Source organism: Haliotis cracherodii, unplaced genomic scaffold, assembly GCF_022045235.1.
Source record: "Haliotis cracherodii isolate W230 unplaced genomic scaffold, xgHalCrac1.p SCAF_11, whole genome shotgun sequence".
Taxonomy (NCBI): Eukaryota; Metazoa; Mollusca; class Gastropoda; order Lepetellida; family Haliotidae; genus Haliotis; species Haliotis cracherodii.
In genome coordinates this window covers 4,720,742-4,744,942 of record NW_027266266.1, presented here as the reverse complement: position 1 = coordinate 4,744,942, position 24,201 = coordinate 4,720,742, and the positions used below count along the sequence as shown (strand labels likewise).

The 24,201-nt window shown below is 41.2% G+C and overlaps 1 protein-coding gene across 1 annotated transcript in view; it reads left to right on the top strand.

Moving 5' to 3' along the window:
* LOC139456132 (uncharacterized) overlaps positions 1-24,201 on the top strand; it is a 73,785-nt gene that overhangs the window by 31,429 nt on the left and 18,155 nt on the right. Inside the window, exon 2 of the mRNA XM_071237669.1 lies at positions 15,080-15,322. Within this exon, the coding sequence (XP_071093770.1) occupies positions 15,080-15,322 (243 nt within the window). The remainder of the gene's footprint in view (positions 1-15,079; positions 15,323-24,201) is intronic.

Genomic DNA, 24,201 nt, shown 5'->3' with positions numbered 1-24,201 from the left:
CTAAATGATCAGAAAGAAAGCTTATGTATGTTTTCGTGCTAGGTGAATTCTCAGGGGTTTCCTCAGGAATGTGGAAGTAGTCCGTCAGTGTTTACGTCATTTCAAGAACACGGTCTCGTGAAAAACGTATGAACGTCAAATTGTGTCGTTCATACATTTACGAACGTCACTTTTGCGGTCAGGTAACCGACCTCCCGTCCAATTTAAAAGCCGTATAACGTGTAAACGTCAAACTAAAAAAATATTGCATTTTGGTCTGCATAAATACAATTGAATTAATGATGGTAATTATAGATGATGTGAATAAAATTATTTACAAAATGACAAAAGTTAGGGGTCACTGTGCGTCCCTCGCTTTTAACATAGACTGCACCAATTTCATACTTTACTATAGACCTGTACAGGGAGATCACTCACTGTGCTATTGGTTGAAATAATAGTATAGTTATAAATAATAAATAGTAATTTAACTGATTTTAAATATGTTGAGCACATGGATAAAATGCTCGTCTTTTAAGTCTATCATAACATACATACGTTAGTGTGCTAGGGTTTGAACAAAATGGATGAAAGCTCGCACATTAACGTACTTCCCTCTTTTTCGAACATGCAGCGACATACATATTACAGTGCAGTAAAGGAATAGTTTGATGAACACTGCGGTGCCACTTTGATTCACTTCCGTCGGAAAATGGGAAATTCAAAAAAAAATATCACATTTTGTTTGATTATATCGCTGTTTTGACGAATTGACTTTTCGTCTATGGTTCTAGACTTTTGACTCAGCAATCGTATCAACAATATTTCATGAACACAACGATCTATCAGTAAACTGGTTCTATATACATCACAGATTATGCATAAAACTAACCAGACATACTTAAGAAAAAATAGGTATATCAGTTACATAAGTACAGTAAACTACGTTTAAAACGAACACGCTTATAACGAACTGACCGATATCACGAACATATTTTTAGTCCCGGTCATTTGTTGTATCTATGCTGTACATATGCTTATAACGAACTATGGTTATTACGAACTGCAATTGTGGTCCCTTCGTTCGTTATAACCGTAGTTCACTGTAGCTGCACGATGCCCCAGCAGGAAGTACGTCATCACCCCAGTGGGTTGTTGTTTAACAAAATAGACATACATTAAAAAGCAACATATTTTGCAAAGTTTAAAAATTATGGATGATGATATTTTTTTTAATTAGGTTGACTTCTGTGACATTATGAGGGAAAAGATGTTCTCATAATATATCGCCCCAATTTCCTAAAGAGCTCCCGAGTCGTGACTGTTTGAGTAATCGGGAAAATATTTCATCATACATGTACAGTAAACTACGGTTATAACGAACTCAAAGGGACAACTTATTTTAGTTCGTAATAACCGTAGTTCGTAATAAGCATATATACAGCGCATATACAACAAATGGGCGGGACCAATATATACAGTTCGTTATATCCGCCAGTTCGTTATAAGCGTGTTCGTTATAACCGTAGTTTACTGTACTTGTTATGAATGTGTAACCACCATTTCCCACCAGTGATGCGCGTCGTTAATGTGGAACATTGTCGTCACTCTAACATCCATGTGACATTCGTTAGTTGAAGATAGTTGATAATTATCAGGAGATCGGCACCGTGCATGTGACAAAAAATATTTTTTTATGGTTGAATGTTTATCGTTCATGATGGCAAATGGTCGAAAACGTTTACAATAAACCACACGTATTTACTCAACTCGACGTTGTGTTTAGTCTGGTAGAGACTCTTGCACATCAGCGAATCGTCCTTCTAGACGCAAAACATAAATCTCGTGATAATTTATTACAACAGCGGCCAGCATAATTACATTTTTAGTGTTACATCACGTGCACAGTTACATTTATTTGGATGTGTTATGACTACATTGCATTCATTGTAAAAAGTCTTTATCGTAGAGACGAAACATTCACATGTCAACTGCACATTACAAGACACGAACCAACCTTATAATGTCAACTCTCGGCGTACACGTCCGGAGTTCGAACAAAACCTTTACAATTTAAGGTTTCATAATGAATGATCTGAACATATGATTGGTGCTGGGACTTTTAAACTATGTTTACGTCCCAGGAATCAAGTGCGATAACGTTGTTAAAATATTTTTAAGGATTGTAGATTAGAAGTACTCAGCTACAAGAATAAAAACATTGGGGATGTCTCGGGTTTCGGAACATATATCGACATGGCGTTTTGAAAACCCTGTTAAACGTCAGTGCATGATTTGTTAGTTTTAGGATAATTGTACGAGAGGGCATTGTCCGTCATCCCGGTGTCCCTGTTCTCTGTGTCCACACGTGGATCTACATTAGTTTCTACATCTTTGTATATTTGTTCGTGTACATGTGTGTTTGTGTGTGTGTGTGTGTGTGTGTGTGTGTGTGTGTGTGTGTGTGTGTGTGTGTGTGTGTGTGTGTGTGTGTGTGTATGTGTGTGTGTGTGTACATGTGTGTCTTTGTGTGTACATGTGTCCGCTTCTGTGTCTACGTGTACATCTGTGTCTATGTGTGTGTGTGCACGTGTGTCTATGTTTGTGTACATTTGTGTCTACATGTAAATATGTGTCTATATATGTGTCAATGTGTCTATAAGTGTGCCTACATCTATGTCGACATCTGTGACATTTTTTGTCTTCATCCTGGCATAATTGTGTTTTACACGTGTGTTCACACATGTGTCAATATCTGTGCCTAAAGGTTCGTCAGTGTCGCCGTTCCATGACAGTGGAAAGTTTTCGCTGTTATACATACATATTATAGAACAGAAGTGAATAGCCTTAAACTTATTGATAAGGCTTATATTATAAACTCCTACTAACTGCTCCCCAGGATGTACACTTGTCGATATTATAGTAAATGTATCTACACAGTGTGCGCGCCATGGAGACAGACAGAAAAAACAAACGTTTTATAATCAGCATCCCGACATCAAGTGTGAAGGAGATCGATCATAATTTCGATCAGGTCCTAAGTGAACACATTACACATCTACCTTGTTCACGCGCCATGGACAATATTAAACGTACATATAGAAGAGGTGATATACATATTTGTTCAAGCACAAAACAATGAAGAATAGCCCGAATATTACCTTAAAGCAATGGTCGGCTCTATACACTCTTCAAAAAAAAAAGAAACGCACAGGTAGATTTTTAGTAAATTGATTGTACCTGATAAAGTCGATATATTTAATTTAATAACATAGATACAAATATGAAATTTTGGAGCTCGATAGTCACATGTTGTCGTTCTCCAAGGGCATTGGAAACTGTTCATTGTCACGTCACTTAAGGCCACAAGGTTGCGCTGAACTCAGTATCTCGTGTGACTGTCCCTGCAACAATCACGGCTCTGCATCTCCTCAGCACTGACTGGATAAGTGTACGAATTCTGTCCTGCGGAATTCTGCGCCATTCTGCTTGCAACGCTTTGGCCAGTTGTGGGAGTGTCTGCGGCGTGTTCTGACGTTGACGTACACGTCGATCGAGTTCATCCCAAAGGTGTTCGATTGAGTTTAGATCTGGAGATCTCGACGGCCAGGGCAATTAGATGTTGGTATTATGCAGGTAGTCTACCGTGACACGAGCTGTGTGCGGTGGAGCGTTGTCCTGTTCAAACAGCTCCCTCTGGCGGTCAATGATTTGAAGAAGATGAGGTTGAAGAATTTGATTCATGTGGTCATTTGCTGTCAAATTTCCCTTAACCACAACCAAGTCTCGTGGTGTAGGATATGGCCCCGGCACCACGACACTACCGCCACAGAATTTGTCGAGTTCACGTTCACAATGTAGGGCAAAACGCTCATTTCGACGACGATAAACACGCTGTCTTCCATCTCGCTGGTGAAGAAGAAATCGTGATTCATCGCTAAAGCAGACTCGTCTCCAGTTTCCCAAATTCAAAAGCTGTAAGGTATGGCACCAACGCAAGCGTCGCTGTCGATGGATCTGTTGCAAAACAGGGACGAATAGCTGCGTTTTGACGCACCGTTTGTCGAGTATCAGGCCACCAACATTTTTCAATGACATATATCCAATTTATATACCGAATTTTTGTGTAGTCAGGTTCATTGAACTACATACGAACTGTGCGTTTCTTTTTGTGAAGAGTGTAGCTTCCCTGTCGCAGTTAGTTACATTAGTGAAAGTATCATAGTGTTTGTTCCGTACAAAGATCTGGGCAGACACGAGCTCTATTTCCTTCACCCAGCATTAGCTAATCCGAACACAAAAGTGACATTTCGAATCTAATTAATATGAATGCATTGGTGATAGACCTGTCGGTGAACTAGCAGTTGGCAGCTTTCGTTTAGCTCTGAAATCTTGTCGTTTGTTCCAGTGGGACTGTTATGATGTTGAATGTCAACCGTATGAGAGCGCAATATGAGGATGAGGATAAGTCTATATGTAACAGTAATTAGATACTCTCACACTGATACCTTATGTAAGATTATAATTTCACCCTTTGAGGCTAACGGGAACTGGAGAACACGACCACCGTGTATTTGGAGAAAACGGCCATCGAATAAGAGAAAACGACCCTCGTGTATGTGGAGAAAAACGGCCATCGCATAAGAGAAAACGGCCACCGTGTATGTGGAGAAAACGGCCACCGTGTATTTGGGGAAAACGGTCAAGGTGTATTTGGGGAAAGTGGCTAATTGCATAAGAGAAAACGGCCACCGTGTATTTGGTGAAAACGGCCATTGCATAAGAGAAAACGGCCATGGTGTATTTGGGGAAAACGATCATTGCATAAGAGAAAACGGCCATGGTGTGTTTGGGGAAAACGACCATTGCATAAGAGAAAACGGCCATGGTGTATTTGGGGAAAACGGCCATTGCATAAGAGAAAACGGCCATGGTGTATTTGGGGAAAACGGCCATTGCATAAGAGAAAACGGCCATGGTGTATTTGGGGAGAACGGCCATTGCATAAGAGAAAACGGCCATGGTGTATTTGGGGAGAACGGCCATTGCATAAGAGAAAATGGCCACGTTGTATTGGGTGAAAATGGCCATGGCATAAGAGAAAACGGCCAATACACGGGGTAGTGAAGATGGCCATAGCGAATGGAGAAGACGGCCTGTTTGTTTATAATGTATTGATAGTGGAGTCCAATCGTGGTGGTCGTTTTCATGATCACTAACCCTTTTGGCCGTTTTCTCTTATGCAGTGGCTGTTTTTAACGTTGGTCAGAAGGATCTTCCCTAACATACCAGAACGAATATGTAAGGACTGTCATAACAGCTATAAGAAAGATCTTTGTTACACGAGACACAGTCATTGAACGCAGAAAGAAAAGTCACTCAAACTTTGCACATTGCACCAGTAACGTATGCCAGCCACGGTGCCATATCCTGACTCCTGGCATGTTCAAGTATGTCACGACCACATGGTTCACTGATCGGGTACAACGAAGGAAAGTGCCTCCAAAAGTGTACATGACAGAAAATGAAATATTACACGCAATAGGCATGGATGAGGATGGCGAATCACAGGATCCAGGTGGGGAGAGGAAGGCTTGGGAAGACTACTCCCAGGAAGGATCGATATCTAGGTACCATTGCGTTGCTTAACAGAATCTGATTCATTTTTGCACTGGAACTGAGGGACAACTTTCAGGCTGCCACAGGAATCCGACTTTCGACGTCAACGATACGAAACAGGTTGAAAACCGCATATCTGAAATCAAGACGTCCTTCAAGAGGAATGCGTCTGACTGTGGCACACAGACGCCTCAAACAACAGTGGGTACAGCGGATTGGAAGTCTTCAATAGCGGCATTGGAGATACACCATGTTTTCTGATGAATCGAGGTTATGTTGCGTTACAGCTGGTGGACAACGTGTTTGGAGACGATGTGGAGCGAGGTACAATACGACAGCAGTTCAACAGCACGATAGGTACAGTGGTGGCAGGATCATGGTCTCGGCTGGCACCACAGAAGACAACAGGGCGGATCTGAGGCGCGTCCTCAAAGAGGTTGTGTTGCAGTTGCCTATATGAGGCAGTAAGGAGTAATAACATTGTCCTGACCAGCCAAATCTAGAAATGTCACCGATTGAACACAAATGGGATGTACTAGGCCGAAGGATTTGCAAATGACTTCAGCGTGCCCAGAATTGGCAACAGCATGGGCAGGCCTCACAAGAAAGGTGGGCGAAGGACAGCAGGGGAGATAATCCGGCCTTTGATATCCAATATGACCAGAAGATGCCGTGCCTACATCGATGCCCCCGAGGCATGGACCAGATTGACTTTACTTTGAAGTTTGAATTCATTCCACAACGTCTTTTCTTTACATATAATTAATAATTAAATTGTGTGTGTGGTGGTGTGTGTGTGTTGGGGTGTGTGTGGTGGTGGTGGTGGTGGTGGTGGTGGTGGTGGGGGGGGGGGGGGGGGGGGGGGGGGGGCGGGGTCCCTTAAATATTGTTCCAAGTATGTTATATTACAAAAGTACAGCTATTTCTGATGTAACTATTCTCTCATCGTACATTATTAATATATGCACCGCTTCTACAAGTGCGACCTTATTTTACTGTGTTCAATCCGTTTTCAAACAAGGCAATATTGTATGAATCAGTTAATGAATCAGGACCATACTAACGTTTATCGTTAATGATAATGACGTTGAGATTCTTTTACTTCAAAACCCGCGTTAACATGTGAACGTTTGTCATATGGACCGCGGATTACATGTTAATTTCCTAGCATAAATAAATTTGGGTAATACATTTTCTGCGTGGCGTGGTGTATGTATGTAGACACGTGTGTCTACATATGTGACTGTTTGTGCCCCATATTTGTGTCTATATGTCTTTCTACATCTGAGCCTATGTGTTGGTCTATACGTGTGTCTATATATGTGATTCTAGTTTGTGTCCATGTGTGCGTCTATATATCTTTCTACATCTGAGCCTATGTGTTGGTCTACACGTGTGTCTACATATGTGACTCTAGTTTGTGTCCCATATGTGTGTCTATATGTCTTTCTACAGCTGTGCCTATGCGTTGGTCTATACGTGTGTCTATATATGTGACTCTAGTTTGTTTCCCATATGTGTGTCTATATGTCTGTCTACGTCTGTGCCTAAGTGTTGGTCTATACGTGTGTCTATATATGTGACTCTAGTTTGTATCCCATATGTGTGTCTATATGTCTGTCTACGTCTGTGCCTAAGTGTTGGTCTATACATGTGTTTACATATGTAACTCTAGTTTGTGCCCCATATGTGAGTCTATATTTATTTCTACATCTGAGCCTATGTGTTGGTCTATACGTGTGTCTACATATGTGACTGTTTGTGCCCCATATGTGTGTCTATGTGTCTTTCTACATCTGAGCCTATGTGTTGGTCTATACGTGTGTCTACATATGTAACTCTAGTTTGTGCCCCATATGTGAGTCTATATTTATTTCTACATCTGAGCCTATGTGTTGGTCTATACGTGTGTCTACATATGTGACTGTTTGTGCCCCATATGTGTGTCTATGTGTCTTTCTACATCTGAGCCTATGTGTTGGTCTATACGTGTGTCTACATATGTGATTCTAGTTTGTGTCCCATATGTGTGTCTATATGTCTTTCTACATCTGAGCCTATGTGTTGGTCTATACGTGTGTCTACATATGTAACTCTAGTTTGTGCCCCATATGTGAGTCTATATTTATTTCTACATCTGAGCCTATGTGTTGGTCTATACGTGTGTCTACATATGTGACTGTTTGTGCCCCATATGTGTGTCTATGTGTCTTTCTACATCTGAGCCTATGTGTTGGTCTATACGTGTGTCTACATATGGTCCTATGTGTGTGTCTACACGTGCCTTCTTTATGTGTCTGCATGTGTACTGTTAACGTCAATGTACGATAATACATTCTTATAGATTTCAGTTATTGATCGAACGGATAGTATCCTTGCAGAACAAATACTATTTCTTACAATATTTGTTTGGTTTGCTTTAATTAGCACAAGCAGGAATGTTGTTAAATAAATACCAGAAGGCATAGTTCTCTATAAACAAATTAGTTGCAGGAGAGCTTAATCTCCGTAACACAGATGGCAGAAGAAGCACTATATTTTACAACGGTTTTCATTTTGTTTATTTAATACTCACATGCAAAGGCTTTATCACATCAACACAAAATGCAGCTTACATCTTTTACACACAAATCAAGCGAGTTTGAAGTTTGATAAGGATCCCCTCCAGTTCATCGTGTACACAGATCTAACCACTCAGAAGCCGGGTCATTAAGGATCCCCCACTCACACCTGTGAGGCGAGGATGGCGTCAGAGTTCAAACCTGTGATGTCAGTGCTGGCAGATTGCGGCAGCAATTAGCTGTCAGTGTATCTAGGACTCCGTGTGCAACACACTCATCTCCACAGCAGCTGATAACCTCTTGCGTGTATACACTATCTAGACAGGGAAGATTATAGAGTCGCATTGCAATCAGGACAAGTTTCCTCTCGAGGAAACTTCGTTACCATTTGGAGTATATTCTGGTACTTAATGCTCGTCGTAAAAGAATCGACATAACTGAGGATCGGTTGGTCAGATTGACCAACCTGGCTGATGGCGTGTCATCGTACACCAAATATAAGCAATCTACAGCTGGTTTACCGGGCAATCGTGTGAATTCCCCAATAGTGAGTGAGTGAATTGGATTTAACGCCGCTTTTAACATTATTCCAGTCATATCACGGCGTGTCAGCTTAATATGGGAGGAAAGCCTGAAGTGATGCAGGTCCTACACGTTTAACACTTCAGTGAAACCCACGAGCACGGGTATGGTGTTGACAAACCTAGAAACATAATCGGGGCGAATCGGGATTCGAACCCACAATCATAGGTTTCTGGCGTGCCCAAGGGACGTAACTCTGCACAACGAACCGCGGCGCCTTAGACGAATTCCCCAATAGCTCTTGCTTGTCACAAGAGCCCATCATAATGAGGATCGAGTAGTCAAGTTCTGTGGCTTGAATGGCTGTCATCTTATTCCGATGGCATTGACGTTGCTGACGTTGTCAATCACTCGCTTGCCTGGTCCAGATTCGATTATATGGCGTGTTCTTATTTTGCTTACATCGCATTTCGCCTTTTATTTCTGTGAGGAATTGTTTTTTAGTTGTAAACCCCTCTGTAGTAAATGGGAATGTCCACAAATAGTCATGTAGGAGGTGAGAAGGGATTAAATAGTTTAATCTCTCCTGCTCAAAAAGTCAGATGGTGAAGGTATAAGTTTGTTGGAGTTTTACAAGTTTTATGAACAAAAACAACAAAAGCCTTAAAGGCTTTCTGTACGATGCCGACTATATAAAGATCATGTGCTTATGTATCACTATCACATAGCAATGATACCATGTGTCGCGATGGCGTTAATACCCTCTAACTTAATCCATTAGACAAATACCAACTTGGTTCGGAGACAGATCCAACTTCTTTCTCTACAACAATGTACGACGGGGTGACGTGGAAGTTCTGGAACCTTGCAACAGTGACGTAATACGTACTTCTTCTGGCGACAGCGTGACGACAACACATCCCGAGCGATTAATTAAATGAGAAATGTCAGTATTTTTACAATTCTTTTAACTATTGTTTACGACATAAGCGCCAACATGAAGTGTGGGGTGGCACAGGACTCCAGGCTGGCTAGAGATGTAAACATGAGAATAAAAGATGAGTTCATCGACTGGAGACCCAGCGGCTCATTATCCCCATGAGACGTACAACCAACCCCAAGGACGTTTTTTTCTGATTTTTAACCGGCAGACGAAGCTGATACAAGATAATGCGTAAAAACGAGTACAGTTCGCCTCAGTTCGTACCGTGTCATTTTAATTTAATAAATAAATTTCTCGCGACCAAATAGTTTCTCCTCTCAATTACGAGCTCGCATCTACGGTATATTTCGAACAAATTCAAGTTTTCCATTTTTAAAAGATTCAGATGCAATTGGGCTGTATAAGTTTAGATTCATTTAAAAAAAAAGAATAAATTATATTTCATTCCACACATCAAATGATATTTCTACAGAATATACCATAATTTGTTCATCATGAGCCCATCAGGATATTGTCGGAAGCATGCAGGTCACTAGACTAGACTGAAGAATATGCCATAACTATTGAATAGACGTGGCTGCGTACATACAGATAGTACCCGTAAAGATCCGGGGTAGAATAGGTCTTCACCAACCCATGCTTCCGGTAAATGGCGACAAATCTTGTCGTAAGAGGCGACTAACAGGATCGGGTTGTCGGGCTCGGTGACTTGGTTGATGCATGTCATCGTATCCAAATTGCGTGGATCGATGCTCATGATGTCAATAACTGGATTGTCTGGTCCAGACGCGATAATTTACAGACCGCCGTCATATAGCTGAAATATTGCTGAGTGCGGCGTTAAACAACAAACAAACAAACATACATACACATAGAGGGGGGTTAACAGACGTTTTAGGTGTACTACTACTTGTACACATTGTATGCATTGTATGAGGTGTCTGAATAGCTGTTCCACACAAAATATTCCCCTTTGTTCTACGTTTTCAAAGAGTAGTTTAATCACTGACGTCAAACATTATCGTATTCAATTTTGCAAATTTAGAAGTCAAATTTGTAAAGACTGATATTTGCATACACAAGAGGGTTAGAAGCTTTTATAACATAACAATCAAATCACGAGGCGCGACTGTTCCAAATACGTACACCTAAATGTCGATTCTATAACAGACAAGGACAGTATAATACAGTTAACGAGAAATTCAGGTTTAGAAGTCGATCTCAGACTCCACATCGGAGAAGCGAGGCGATCTATACCATCGGCTTTAAACTTGGAATTACGCATTTTGCCTGAGGGTTGATTCAGAGAGATATAAGATTTCATTAGGTTGTCACGTCGGACATTGATGCAGCAATCAGGTGATTCCCCTTCCCCCTCTGCCTGTCCCCCGGGCTTCTGGTTACAATCAGGGTCTATCGCATCAAGATCTCCACTATCCGAATTTCTGGGTTCAAATTAGGCAAGTTCGCTTGGGGCCGGGCCATTCCCATTTCGAGGCGAACTAACGACATGAGGAAATTTCGTTTGTATTTCATTTTCTGGCACTAAATGTGATAAACTGTCTGAGCAGAGAGTCCGTGGTTCACCATCATTCTTAGCCGAGGGGGAAATTGGGCTTAGGCATGAAATGGCGTTCTTTTGCACGAACGCAGACAAATTATAGAATGAAGGAATACTTCTTGACTTCCACTGTCGTCTTCAGTATCGCGGATTAAACTAAGTCTTTAGTATGGGGTAATATCAATAAAGGCAGGGTTCATTTATGGATTTCATCTTTAACGTGACATTTCCCATCCTTTTTGCTTGAAAAAGGTACCAGCTCCTGTACAGAAACATTGCCCTGAAAGAATGAAGAAATCGAAGTGATGTCAACCCTGTCTTGAAATACCCTCAATGTCAGCGGTGTGCAATGGCTGTGTGTTTGTAATGTGTGCAGTGGCGACAACGAACTGGTGCAGGTTGATATAATGCCGGTTTCTCTCCTGGGAGACCAAGGAGTCATTACTTAGTTGGAATTCCTATATATCCACTGTCCAGTACGTCTGTATTCTAGATATGTTATAACCGGTGCCAAGTCCCGTATGGTGACTAGACTGGAAACTCTAGAAAAAGGTCTCCCTTGGTTCAGCTATCGAAATAGAGTAGACGATAGTTGTTGTGCTCCCTTGATTACACTTACAACCATGGGACCTTATAAAAGTATGTAAAATGGCTTTCTCGCACTCTATCACACTTCAGTATTCTTTATGGCATTCTGTAATACATTTTCAATCCGAACATTAACATCTTCCATTTAGCCATATTTTTTCTGTGGCTAGAAACGATGTTATCATTCAAAGTGTCGTTTGTTTTTCAACAGAGGAACCGAATGTATTAGTCTCTGTAAAACTAGATTTGACTCCTTTGTTAGAGAGTGGGTTTGGTTTAACGCCGATTTGAACAGTATTACAGTTATAACACGACCAGTCAGCTGGATGTGGGGGGACATCCCAAAGAAACAGATATTAGACGTTTAATACTTTGTTGCAACCCACGTGAACGGGATTCGAACCTACGGTTATATATTTCAGGCAAACTTAAGTGGCAAACCGTATAACCCCCATAACAGAACAGCTGACAAAAAGGAGAACATATGACAGAATGTAGAACAGCTGACAAAAAAGCAGAACAGATGACAGACAGCAGGACAGCTGACAAAAAAGCAAAACATATGACAGAAAGCAGAATAGATGACAGAAAGCAGAATAGACGACAAAAAGCAGAATAGACGACAAAAAGCAGAATAGATGACAGAAAGCAGAATAGATGACAGAAAGCAGAATATATGACAGAAAGCAGAATAGATGACAGAAAGCAGAATAGCTGACTGAAAGCAGAACAGATGACAGAAAGCAGAACAGATGTCAAAAAGTAGAACATATGACAGTAAGCAGACTAGATAACAAAAAGCAGAATAGCTGACAGAAAGCAGAACAGATGACAGAAAGCAGAACAGATGTCAAAAAGTAGAACATATGACAGTAAGCAGACTAGATAACAAAAAGCAGAATAGCTGACAGAAAGCAGAACAGATGACAGAAAGCAGAACAGATGTCAAAAAGTAGAACATATGACAGTAAGCAGACTAGATAACAAAAAGCAGAATAGCTGACAGAAAGCAGAACAGATGTCTGGCAGTAGAACAGATGACTGGACACATAATGTATGATAGCAAGCAGAACATATTACTTGATTACATGCAGTCCTGGGGTTGAGAACATTATTCTTTTATCCAACAAATAACATGTAACCAACCTTTGTTCGAATCAATATTTTTGATAAACATAAAATGAAATGACATGAGTCGACAGTGCCAGCGATGTTATTGACTAATTTACATTCTATGAATTAACCATGACATTGGGGTAGTATTCCAACGATAATCCCGTTACTCCTGTTTTCAATTCAGTTTGAAAGCTGATTTCAAACTCGACGTAAAATTGCCCCGAAATCGATTTTCTTCAACGAATCAATTATCAAGTTACAACGTATCAAACATTTCCCGATAATGTTCCCTTCAGGTGACACTTGTCGTACATCTCGGCATCTCGGGACCAGTTTAGCTGACTTCCCTTGTGCATGGACATCCCTTTCAACAAATGAACTGTCACCGACTCCTGTTTCAACAGATACAAATCTTGATTGCTTTGACATAACCGTTGGCTTCAGGACATGGCATTCTTTGAAATCCAATGACGTCTCTTCACGAATCCACAAGCACCACGGTCGTTCCATTATAAACGTCTTTATTCCAGCTCTCGTGATTTCAGTTTTGACAATCCGCTAGTTTTTACTTTGTTATTGATTTCGCTTGCTTTTCTTTGAAATTGACGTTAAGTCCTTGGATGAGTAGCTTGTCTTTGATTTGAATCAACGGCGAGGATTGATTAGACAGTTCCTGGAAGTTTATAGTATGGTATATTTGCATGACCACGGAGACTAAGAACTTTCTGTCATATTAGATGTGCATGTATATTATTGGATAAGAAATTGAAATTGTATCTCTGTTCGGGAAAGGACATTCCCAGTGTTTGTCCGCCTGGATAATGTTATTACACCGTCTGGATAATGTTATTACCCCGTCTGTCAGGTGTTATTACTAATGGATATAAATGGAAACCATAACTAATGCTACTTGTAAGTGAGTGAGTGAGTTGGGTTTAACGCAGCTTTTAACAGAATTCCAGTTATATCACGGCATGTCAGCTTAATGTGGGAGCAACGCCCGATGTGATGCAGGTCTCCGGCGTTTACCACTTCGGTGAAACCCACGAGCACGGGTATGGTGCTGACAAACCTACAAACATAATCGGGGCGAATCGGGATTCGAACCCACAATCATAGGTTTCTGGCGTGCCCAAGGGACACAACTCTGCACAGCGAATCGCGGCTCCTTAGATGACCAGGTCTACCAGGCTTATTATTTTGACAATTTTAAGGTCGAACATAAAAAGACACCTCATACAAACAAACGTTCAAGGGGGATTTTATGGTGTAATCACGGAACAAATCATTTTTTCCAAACGTTACTGGGGATTGATACTTTAGTTAACTTCACACAAAATCGTGTTGCAATATAATGAAACGATATTAAATTGTATAAATAGAACGTTGCCTGAATTATGTTTTGTGCAACCCGTCAACTGAAATGTCTCCTCGAAGAACAATAAAGTCAGGAATACCATTGAGGTGCATTGGCTGCATTAAGGTTAATGGGATTGGGAAAATTAGACACGCATATCTTGGATATTCTGCAGTGCACGATTGGTGTCCTTGTACATTGCAATAGGATTAATTGAATACACGAGCAGTTCGTCTTGTATATAAACGACGGCTTGTTGACTGGCAGCGCCAGCCATAACGCAGATGACAAGGGATACACTCCCGACATTGTTACAATGTTACACGTTACCTGTTGTGTTTTGGAGCATGTTACATATTAATCAGTGCTTCGCTTACCGAAGTGGTAAACATCTGAGACCTGCATCACTTCGGGCTTTCCTCCCACATTAAGCTGACACGCCGTGATGTAACTGGAATACTGTTAAAAGCGGCGGTAAACCCTACTCACTCACTCATTTAAGCAACAGCCACAAAACTATATACTGTTTTACTTTAAACCAACAGCCTGATTTTTTTTTATCGGATCAACACCTTGCAAGAATGTGACTAATCTCCCCCCCCCCCATATATATATATATATATATATATATATATATATATATATATATAGTTACGGTAGTCTGGGTGAACATTTGTTTGTTTTGTTTTATTTTTTATTTATCTTTTTATTTAAAAAATAGATATTTAATAAATAAAAAATAAAACAAAACAAACAAATATCGTCCCATCGTAACACATGGGAGAATGTAAACTATATTTCCCTCACTCATGCATTGCGTATTTTCCCTCCAGACACATACCACGAAGCCCTTCTGGAGTACTTTGAGGAGGCCGAACGCCTAGAGCAGGGATCAGGAGGGGGACCAGGATTTGAGGGGGACGCAGAGGAGGAGGGACCCCCTGGAAGGGTTATTCGGTGCTTGAAGTGTGCGGGGCCCGAGGAGAGACCCGATGCTTGTACGCCCCAGGAGTTGCGCCAGAACCTTGATGACTACACAGTGGAGTGTCGCGGGCACTGCATGAACATAACAGCAGGTAGGACCTCTAAATGGGATGCTGTCTCTCTTGCAATACAGTCATCCAGGTGCAATATGTGCCGTATATTAAATCAGTAAGTCTCACCGTCAAGTGTGGGAGATTAGTGTTGGTCAGTTGGTCGGTTTGTTGTTTAACGTCGCACTCAGCATTATTCCAGCTATATGACGGCGGTCTGTAAATAATCGAGTCTGGACCAGACAATCCAGTGAATGACATCATAAGCATCGATCCACGCAATTAGGATCGACGACATACATCAACCAAGTCAGCGAGCCTGGCTACCCGATCCCGTTAGTCGCCTTTTACGGCAAGCATGGGTTGCTGAAGACCTATTCTACCCCGGATCTTCACGGGTCAGATTAGTGTTGGAGATCTTATCAGACGGGCTTTAAAACAGATAACTCTTTTATGTCGTAATTTGATAATCAGATGTATTCCTGACGAAGATTTGAAGTGAAACTTCAACACTTAACGAGATAGAGGACGTCCTCTGGTCTGTATTAAGAGTATTAATGTTTATATGACAGGTAAAAACCTATAATATGAAGTCTAACTGTCGAAATGAAAAAAGAAGGCAGTCAGCTATAGTGTACATTTTATTACGCTAAATGCACTTATTAACAACGGCGCCAAAGTGAGACTTTACAAATCATTCACCATGTAGACAGTTTAAACTTTTACTTAATATAATGTTAAGTTAAATATGTAGGGGTATGTCGATAACAAAATACGTATTTCCCTCGATGTCTAACGTGCAGACACAAGCCATAAGGGTTCCTAAGACAATGAGGTTGAAAAGCAGTATCGTCCTAATTTAGTGACTAATGCCGATTTTATAGTGCTCGCTCACTGAGATACCATGCCACAGTTTAACATGAATACCCCACTCAGTAAACTGACTCCAGTCCTTTTTTTGCCCCTTTATGCCGTGGACCGTCTCCGTGGTCTAGTGGTGGGGCGTCCACCCGGAGAGCGGAAGGTCCGGGGTTCGAACACTGCCGCGTCATACAAAAAGAAGTTAAAAGATTATACTTGTTGCTACCCTGCCTGGCGCAGGACAGTAAGGGGAACACTCCCGAGGCCACAATTCGGGATCTGATTGCATCCATGGGACGACGATGCCAGTCAGTTTTGGACTCTAATGGTGGCCATACAAGATATTGAGAACAGATAAAATCTATAGTTCCATGTGTCCTATATGGAACCTGGGTCCATGACAATGATGAGTGCCAGTTTTGAACAATCGGTTACAATCTGTTGATTATTTATATGATAAAATATACATCTAAAATCTCTTTTGCGTTTCTGTTTTTTTTTCAGAGTACATTTCGTCCTTAATAGGTTTAAGTCACACCTGCTAAGATTTGAACAAAGTAAAGGTACATGGTTCTTGAATACTTTTATCCGCCTCCGTGGTCTAATGGTAGAGCGTCCGCCCGGAGAGCGGAAGGTCCGGGTTTCGATCCCCGGCCGCGTCATACCAAAAGACGTTAAAAGATGGTACTTGTTGTTACCCTGTCTGACGCTCGGCATTAAGGGGTTAAAACAAGGACTGGTCGGCTCGGAGTCAGTATACTGTGTCTGAGTGGGGTATTCATGTTAAACTGCGGCATGGTATCTCAGTGAGCTAGCACTATAAATCGGCATCAGTCCGGACTAATACAAGCACACATACACGTGCATGCACGTCGTTATATTAGTGCAATAATCTTGGACGCGACGTTAAACCCCATTTCACCTCACCTCTTGAATAATTTATTGTCTAATTAATAAATACGAAATGGACTGTCATTTTGCACTTCTGTTTTATCTGTTCTTAATGAAGACAGATATATCTCCTACAATGCCTTTCAAAAATATTTTTACGTTCTCAAATTGAAATTCAAAGTTTCATCTTTGTTATTATATCAATCTTAGAAAATAAACATGTTAGTTATTAAACTAGCATTATTTTTTCATTACTTTTAATATGCATGTACTTCCCAAAACATTATATTCTTTGACATATATTCTACTGTAATCGTTGATAAGACATTTCGGAAACCTTTTGAAGTAGAATACTCGATATTTCAAAAGAGAGTTATATGAAATAATCGATCGAATATATCATAAATTGCATTACTGACCTTTATCCACAAACCTCGTCGCCATACTGAGTTGTGAACATGGCCATTTTAATTCACGGCGTAACACCAGACAGCCATTATATCAAGCTGACTGGACATGCAGGGAGAGCTTTTTGCTATTGTGTGTGTTTGATGACGTGTTGTCGGGCTGAAAATTGGATTTGACAGTCGGTCAGACCTGATGGACATTCAGCCCGTGATTGGGCGTCACGGCGTGGCAGTAGCGCAGAACGAAAAGAAGACATCATTTCAAAGAGACTTAACTCCGGCTAAATGCGTGATTCCCCCCCCCCCCCCCCCCCCCCCCCTGTGAATGATCGTGTGCCTTTGAGGTTTTTATATTGACAAAGTGAGGCTTGAAACTTAAATTAGTGGGACATACTTGTCTGTAGTTTTCAACTCAGAAGACATTCACTAGAGGTGGTTTAGCTTTTGGATCGGTTGGATTATTTTATTTTAGCATCTTAAATTATACACTTTGTGAAGACATTACCGTATTAATAGTATCTTAAATATCTTAAATATACCCATTAAAAGTATTGAAATAAACGTAAAGTGCAGCCGCAAAAAGATCATATTCCATGTTCCATGCTGCCTAGAAACAGCGCCACTGCTGTATCTATTTATTTCTTATCAGTGGGACAGATATATATGTCAACGGGACTATTATTTTAACGAAAATGCGGTAATTCATACATGAAAATACGAAAAATTCCCCGAATTCAGACATGTTAAAAAATTCAAAGCGGAAACGAGCATACATCATCAGCTATGGCGTTGATATACATGTATAAGTATATCCGATTAGAGGAAGTTGTTTGGTGCACAGCTTGTCATCGCAGGAAGTGAATCACACGATATATGTGTAAATACTTTGTTTATGGCGTGTGTATGTATAGCATCAATGATTGCTACAGATATTTAGAAGCATGTCATGCTGGACCAAAGTACACGATAGTTTGGATTCTTACTTAGATGGGGGCACGGGGGGCCCAGTCGTCTAAGGCGCCGCCATTCGCTGTGCAGAGTTGCGTCCCTTGGGCACGCCTGAAACCTATGATTGTGGGTTCGAATCCCGATTCGCCCCGATTATGTTTCTAGGTTTGTCAGCACCATACCCAAGCTGTAGGTGACCAAGGACACGCCCACCTTTTCGCGAACACCTGGTGTCATCACTATGTTATAGTGATTCATAACCACATTCTTGATATGGAAATATAGAAAATCCATATTTGTATAAAGCACGCGTAAATCAATTGCAAGTGATTTCGAGGTATTTGATTGGCTAAAAAGCAAATGTCCTTGCGTTAATATTTCCATTAACGGACGACTGTTTCCTGATAGGCTGATAATAGAATGGGCAGTGCTTATGTTGCATTATTACGACTGATTTCGTATACAGTAAACTACGGTTATAACGAACTCAAAGGGACCTCTAATTTTAGTTCGTCATAACCGTAGTTCGTTAGAAGCATATATACAATATATATACAGCAAGTGTCCGGGACAAAAAAAACTGTTCGTTATATCAGTCTCTTCGTTATAAGCGTGTTCGTTATAAACGTAGTTGACTGGTCAAATAAGCAGTCCGTATTGTTGACGTATTCATTAACAAGAACTGACTGTAATATGTTTTGGGGTTTATTGAGATATAAGCATAAAAACAGGTGTCCACACTTAAATCTCTGCATTCAACCCTAAATATGCACAGACGTTATCTGAAACCGACTCCAGTCACTAATTACAATGCCTTGGCCTAGCCCGAACGTAGACCCCAAGGGTCTTCTTCCACAAAATCTAAGCGCTTTGATGATCGTAACTCCCATACTTTAAGATGGGTTTATAATAGCCGTAACGCTAAGATCGCTTTGTGCAAGTGGGCCAGGGTCACGGCGCTTACACATGTCCAGCATCACTTCAGGCTTTCCTTCTACATTTGCATCCGCCATGACATAACTGAAATCATTCGTGACCAGCTCGTGACCAACTCGTGTTATTCGAAGAATTCGTGTTATTCTTAGACAAGCCGAATAGCGACTCGCGCCCCTCTCGTGGCTAATTTTTTGCGACTGGGTTCCGTCTAAGCGCAAACGGGCATGGTTAAAAGAATTGTCAACACGTTGCGTAATGATTCCCGTATATATTCCAGAGGCTATTTAAACACATTGGGACTTACGGTACTTATACAGTGTGATTGAACACATTTAACTGTATCTAGGGTATATATTTAGATGCAAGACGTATGTAAAATCAAGTTTTTTCCTGAGGGATTTTTTGACCGCACATTCTGTTTTTATCGTTTTTTCGCACCTAACATTCATAGACCAGGGGACGAGTCACGTTACAGAAAGGGGCAAGTGTCTTCTTGCAGGTTACGGAAAGGGGCGAGTGGTGACGAATGGACTGAAATACAATTTAAAGAGTCGTACACCAGCTCACTCGTTAGTGCCGTGGAAATAATTATACAGGATTAATTCTTTCAACATTTGAGCTGGACAATATAATCTACATTTTTGGGGGTAAAATCTGAAGGATATTCCTGTTACCGAACTAATATCATGTTTCAATACCAAATGTGAAACATAATTATCGTAGCTCTCCATTTTAGCCAGATCGTGGGGTTAGTGTACAACAGAAGGAAGGGCGTGTACATGAGGTAGTTCCCCAGCAGTTGCTGATGCGTTTTATCAACATCAGTTAACATTGTGTATAACCCTTGTATGAACATACACGTGTAAGGTAGCCAAACATTATATGCACTTGAACTAGTGAGTTAGTGAGTTGGGCTTATCGCCGCTTTTAACAGTATTCCAGTTATATCACGGCGTGTCAGCTTAATGTGGGAGGAAAGCCCGAGGTGATGCAGGTTTACCACTTCGGTGAAACCGTCGAGCACGGGTATGGTACTGACAAACCTAGAAACATAATCGGGGCAAACCGGGATTCGAACCCACAATCATAGGTTTCTGGCGTGCCCAAGGGACACAACTCTGCACAGCGAATCCCGGATCCTTGAACGACTGGGCCACCTGTGCCCCCCACACTGGGTACATGAAAAATGAAAGAACAACCTAAAACACAAAGTAATATCATCTACCTCTCTTCTCTTCGTCCCCTGTCCTCGGTCAAATTAGATTCCCAAAGGATCTGGCGGCCAGTTTGGCGATTTGGTTGACTGCGTGCAATCATAGCCTGAAGGCGTGGATGGTTGCTCCCCATGTCAATCATCGGACGTTGCAGGCCGCCGTCATATGCTAGCGTTGCTGAATACTTACGAGTGCTGCGTTAAACAACTCTCAAAATGTATTAAATAAGGTCAACACAGAGTGAAAAAGTTGCAATAAAATGTTTATTTTTCAGCTCAATTTTTACATTTAAAAGTTTGTAATCATATTGTACGATCTTGTACCACCATCGGTAGTTCATGGAGAAATAGACCCGTGAAGAGCCAGGCTAGAATAGATCTTCAGCAACCCATGCTTACCGTAAAAGGCGACAATGCTTGTCGTAAGAGGCGACTAACGGGATCGGGTGGTCAGGCTCGCTGACTTGGTTGATGCATGTCATCGATCCCAATTCCATGGGTCGATGCTCATGATGTCAATCACTGGATTGTCTGATCTGGTCCAGACTCGATTATTTACAGACCAGAATCATATAGCTGAAATATTGCGGCGTTAAACAACAAACAAACAAATTATAGAGAAATATAGTATTTGAAACTGCAAACAGTTTGATCAGAGGCATTACCACCTGGTACTTATATACGTATCCCAATTGCATGGATCGATGCTCACGATGTCAATCACTGGATTGTCTGATCTGGTCCAGACTCGATTATTTACAGACCAGAATCATATAGCTGAAATATTGCGGCGTTAAACAACAAACAAACAAATTATAGAGAAATATAGTATTTGAAACTGCAAACTGTTTGATCAAAGGCATTACCCTGGTACATATATATCCTTCCCCCCCCCCCTCCCCCCCCCCCCCCCAATGAATGATAAACCTGTCCCATAAACTTTACGATAGCAGCACATTCTGAGTATCAAGTAATCCCATGTTATCTGTTGTAACGGGAACAGTTAGGCACGGATCCAAATGATACTAGTGCGCCAGCTTTGCCGTTCCTTTTCTCACGATGTCCTCTGATCAAGCGGAATTAATATGATGTGTTGCGTCAAGGTCTACCTACTATACGCATTTCAAAGAAAACGCTAAGATAATATAATTATGCGATGGTTATTGGGAATTTCTATTTATACCTATTTCTAAATTGGAACCTTTATTTGTTTATCAGGACGAAGCAATGGCTGGTCCGAGAATGGCCGCATCGTCCGTCTCCCTTTGCTTTTAAGTGTTATTTTACACCATATCCGATAGTCTTGCTCCGTGAATATAGCTCTATTGGGAAAACATCAATGGACATCTTGAAATAAATTGTTTTGCGTCTTTGGGCCTCGCTTCCAATTTACTTTTTAGGATATTGCAAAAGGATATGTCGGAAGTGCAAAGTGTTCATACCTTAGTGATTGATGTAGTTCTGTAACGAATCCCTCCGCGGTAACAAATCATTCACGAGTCATGAAAACATAGTCCCGGAATCGTCGCCGCGGTTAAGTAAACAATGAGATGCACGTACTAAATGTTCAGTTTTATTCAAATCAAGTGAGATGGGAATTAAAAGGACTTGAATTACTTCGTGTTCAATTTGACTGACTAAATCGTATCTTAGAATGGGATTTTTCTATCGATTCTCGACTCTTGCTATTAATTAAATCCAACAAGAGCGATCACTCTCTTTTTTATATTACAGCCGTACCAGTTTAATTTGAACAGGCCATTAGTTTTATGTGTGTAGGCGCGCAGTTTTACAGGTGTTTAGTCCCAGACGGGCGTCCAAGTGCTACGGTCATCCGTCTGAGAAGATTCCACTTAAAGACTACCGAGAAATAGCTTCTACCGCGTTAGAATAACAATCCCTCCTTCCATACTATCAGCTTTGATTAATCCAGGAGCAATGGTGCACGCATGTAAATATACCTAACATCACAAATCCTTCAACCAATAGTGTTTCCAATATATTTCCAGACGGTTTGCTATCCTTTAATTGTAACCATGGTAACCAAAGGTTACACACTGACACGTTTTCATATAACGGTAACGTTGAAGTGTCTCGGTTAAAATACTTTTTTTATTATATGGCTTCTGAGTGGTCAATTCCAGATAGGTAAATACGGTAAGGTTAATCCGATTATATGAAATAACGGCAGTGATTGCCTTTCAACGGCCGCGTTGAGAAAAAACACACACCTGAGCTGGCGCACTGGGTTGTGAGAGCTGTTGAGAGCATTAATCTCAATCGCTGTATCTGTTGTACGTTATGTGAGCGGTAGACGATACGATGACATATGAAATACTGTAACGGGCAGTTTCGACCTTTCATCAGCTCATTAGTTCGCATTCGGTATAAAATGCATATTTTCTTTACACGGAGATGTTGTGAGAATCAATCTTACCCTGTATCAATTATGCTGAGGTATTTTGTTTGTATATTGTTTTATGGAATATTGACAATTTTAAGCTGTTTCTTACATTCACCACATAAATCAGGTTGGTTGGTTGGTTGTTTAACGCCGCACTCAGCAATATTCCAGCTATATGACGGCGGTCTGTAAAAAATCGAGTCTGGACCAGACAATCCATGCAATTGGGATACGATGACATGCATCAACCAACCCGACAACCCGATCCCATTAGTCGCCGCTTGCGACAAGCACAGTCGCCTTTTACAGCAAGCATGGGTTGCTGAAGACCTTATCTACCCCGGATCTTCACGGGTTTACATAAACCAGGATTGGCTTAAGATGTAACACTTTAAACTGTACGATATACGTTGTGCTATCGCGATCGCCCACCTCCTACCGCCGTGTTTAATACATTTATAGTTCAGTCAAATGGCTGTTACTGTGTGTGTGTGTGTGTGTGTGTGTTGGGGGTGTGGGGTGTGGGTGTGGGGTGGGGTGTGTGTGTTTGACGTTACACGGTCACTAAATGGCCGTGGGTATAGCACAAGCGACATAATCATCTCTGTTGATCAAGCTTTATAAAGCGGATACTGAAAGCATCGACCAGAGAGTGTGACAAGGGACCACTCTGTATGTAGGGCCTTATGAACCAAGTGTGTTTCCCCTCTTAACAAATTGATACATGTTCTTATATACTTATAGCGACAGAAAAAAACAATACGGAAATAATAACACTATGTTTTATCTCAATACAAATCGACCAGCAAAAACAACTGCGGACACGCTCGTAATAACCAAAGGTCACCTTCAGCCTTACAAAACCTGGCAATAAACCTACATGTACTCTGGTTGTTGAAGTGTACCATGAAAGCCAACATATGTCGATGAGTCGGCTGGTGACAGACACGGGCCCTATCAGGATATCCCACCGGCTTATATAACTGTAAATGGCCGTCCACTGGCGAGCGTCACCGTTTGACCCCGACGAGCCCACTTGAGCCACCTGTCGTAAATCTTCTATGTGGGATATTCATAACGTCAAAGATAACAGCATTGGGGGCAGTTTCATCTCTCACGGAGTAGGTCGTACGATGAAGGGTTTGGGTGTGACAAGGATAAACAAGTATAAATCACAGAATGTTCATGACCATGTGCGAGAGTTTCAATTGTCGCTGTGTAACACTTGAAACGTTGCCTTTGATCTCTTTGTTTATCGCAT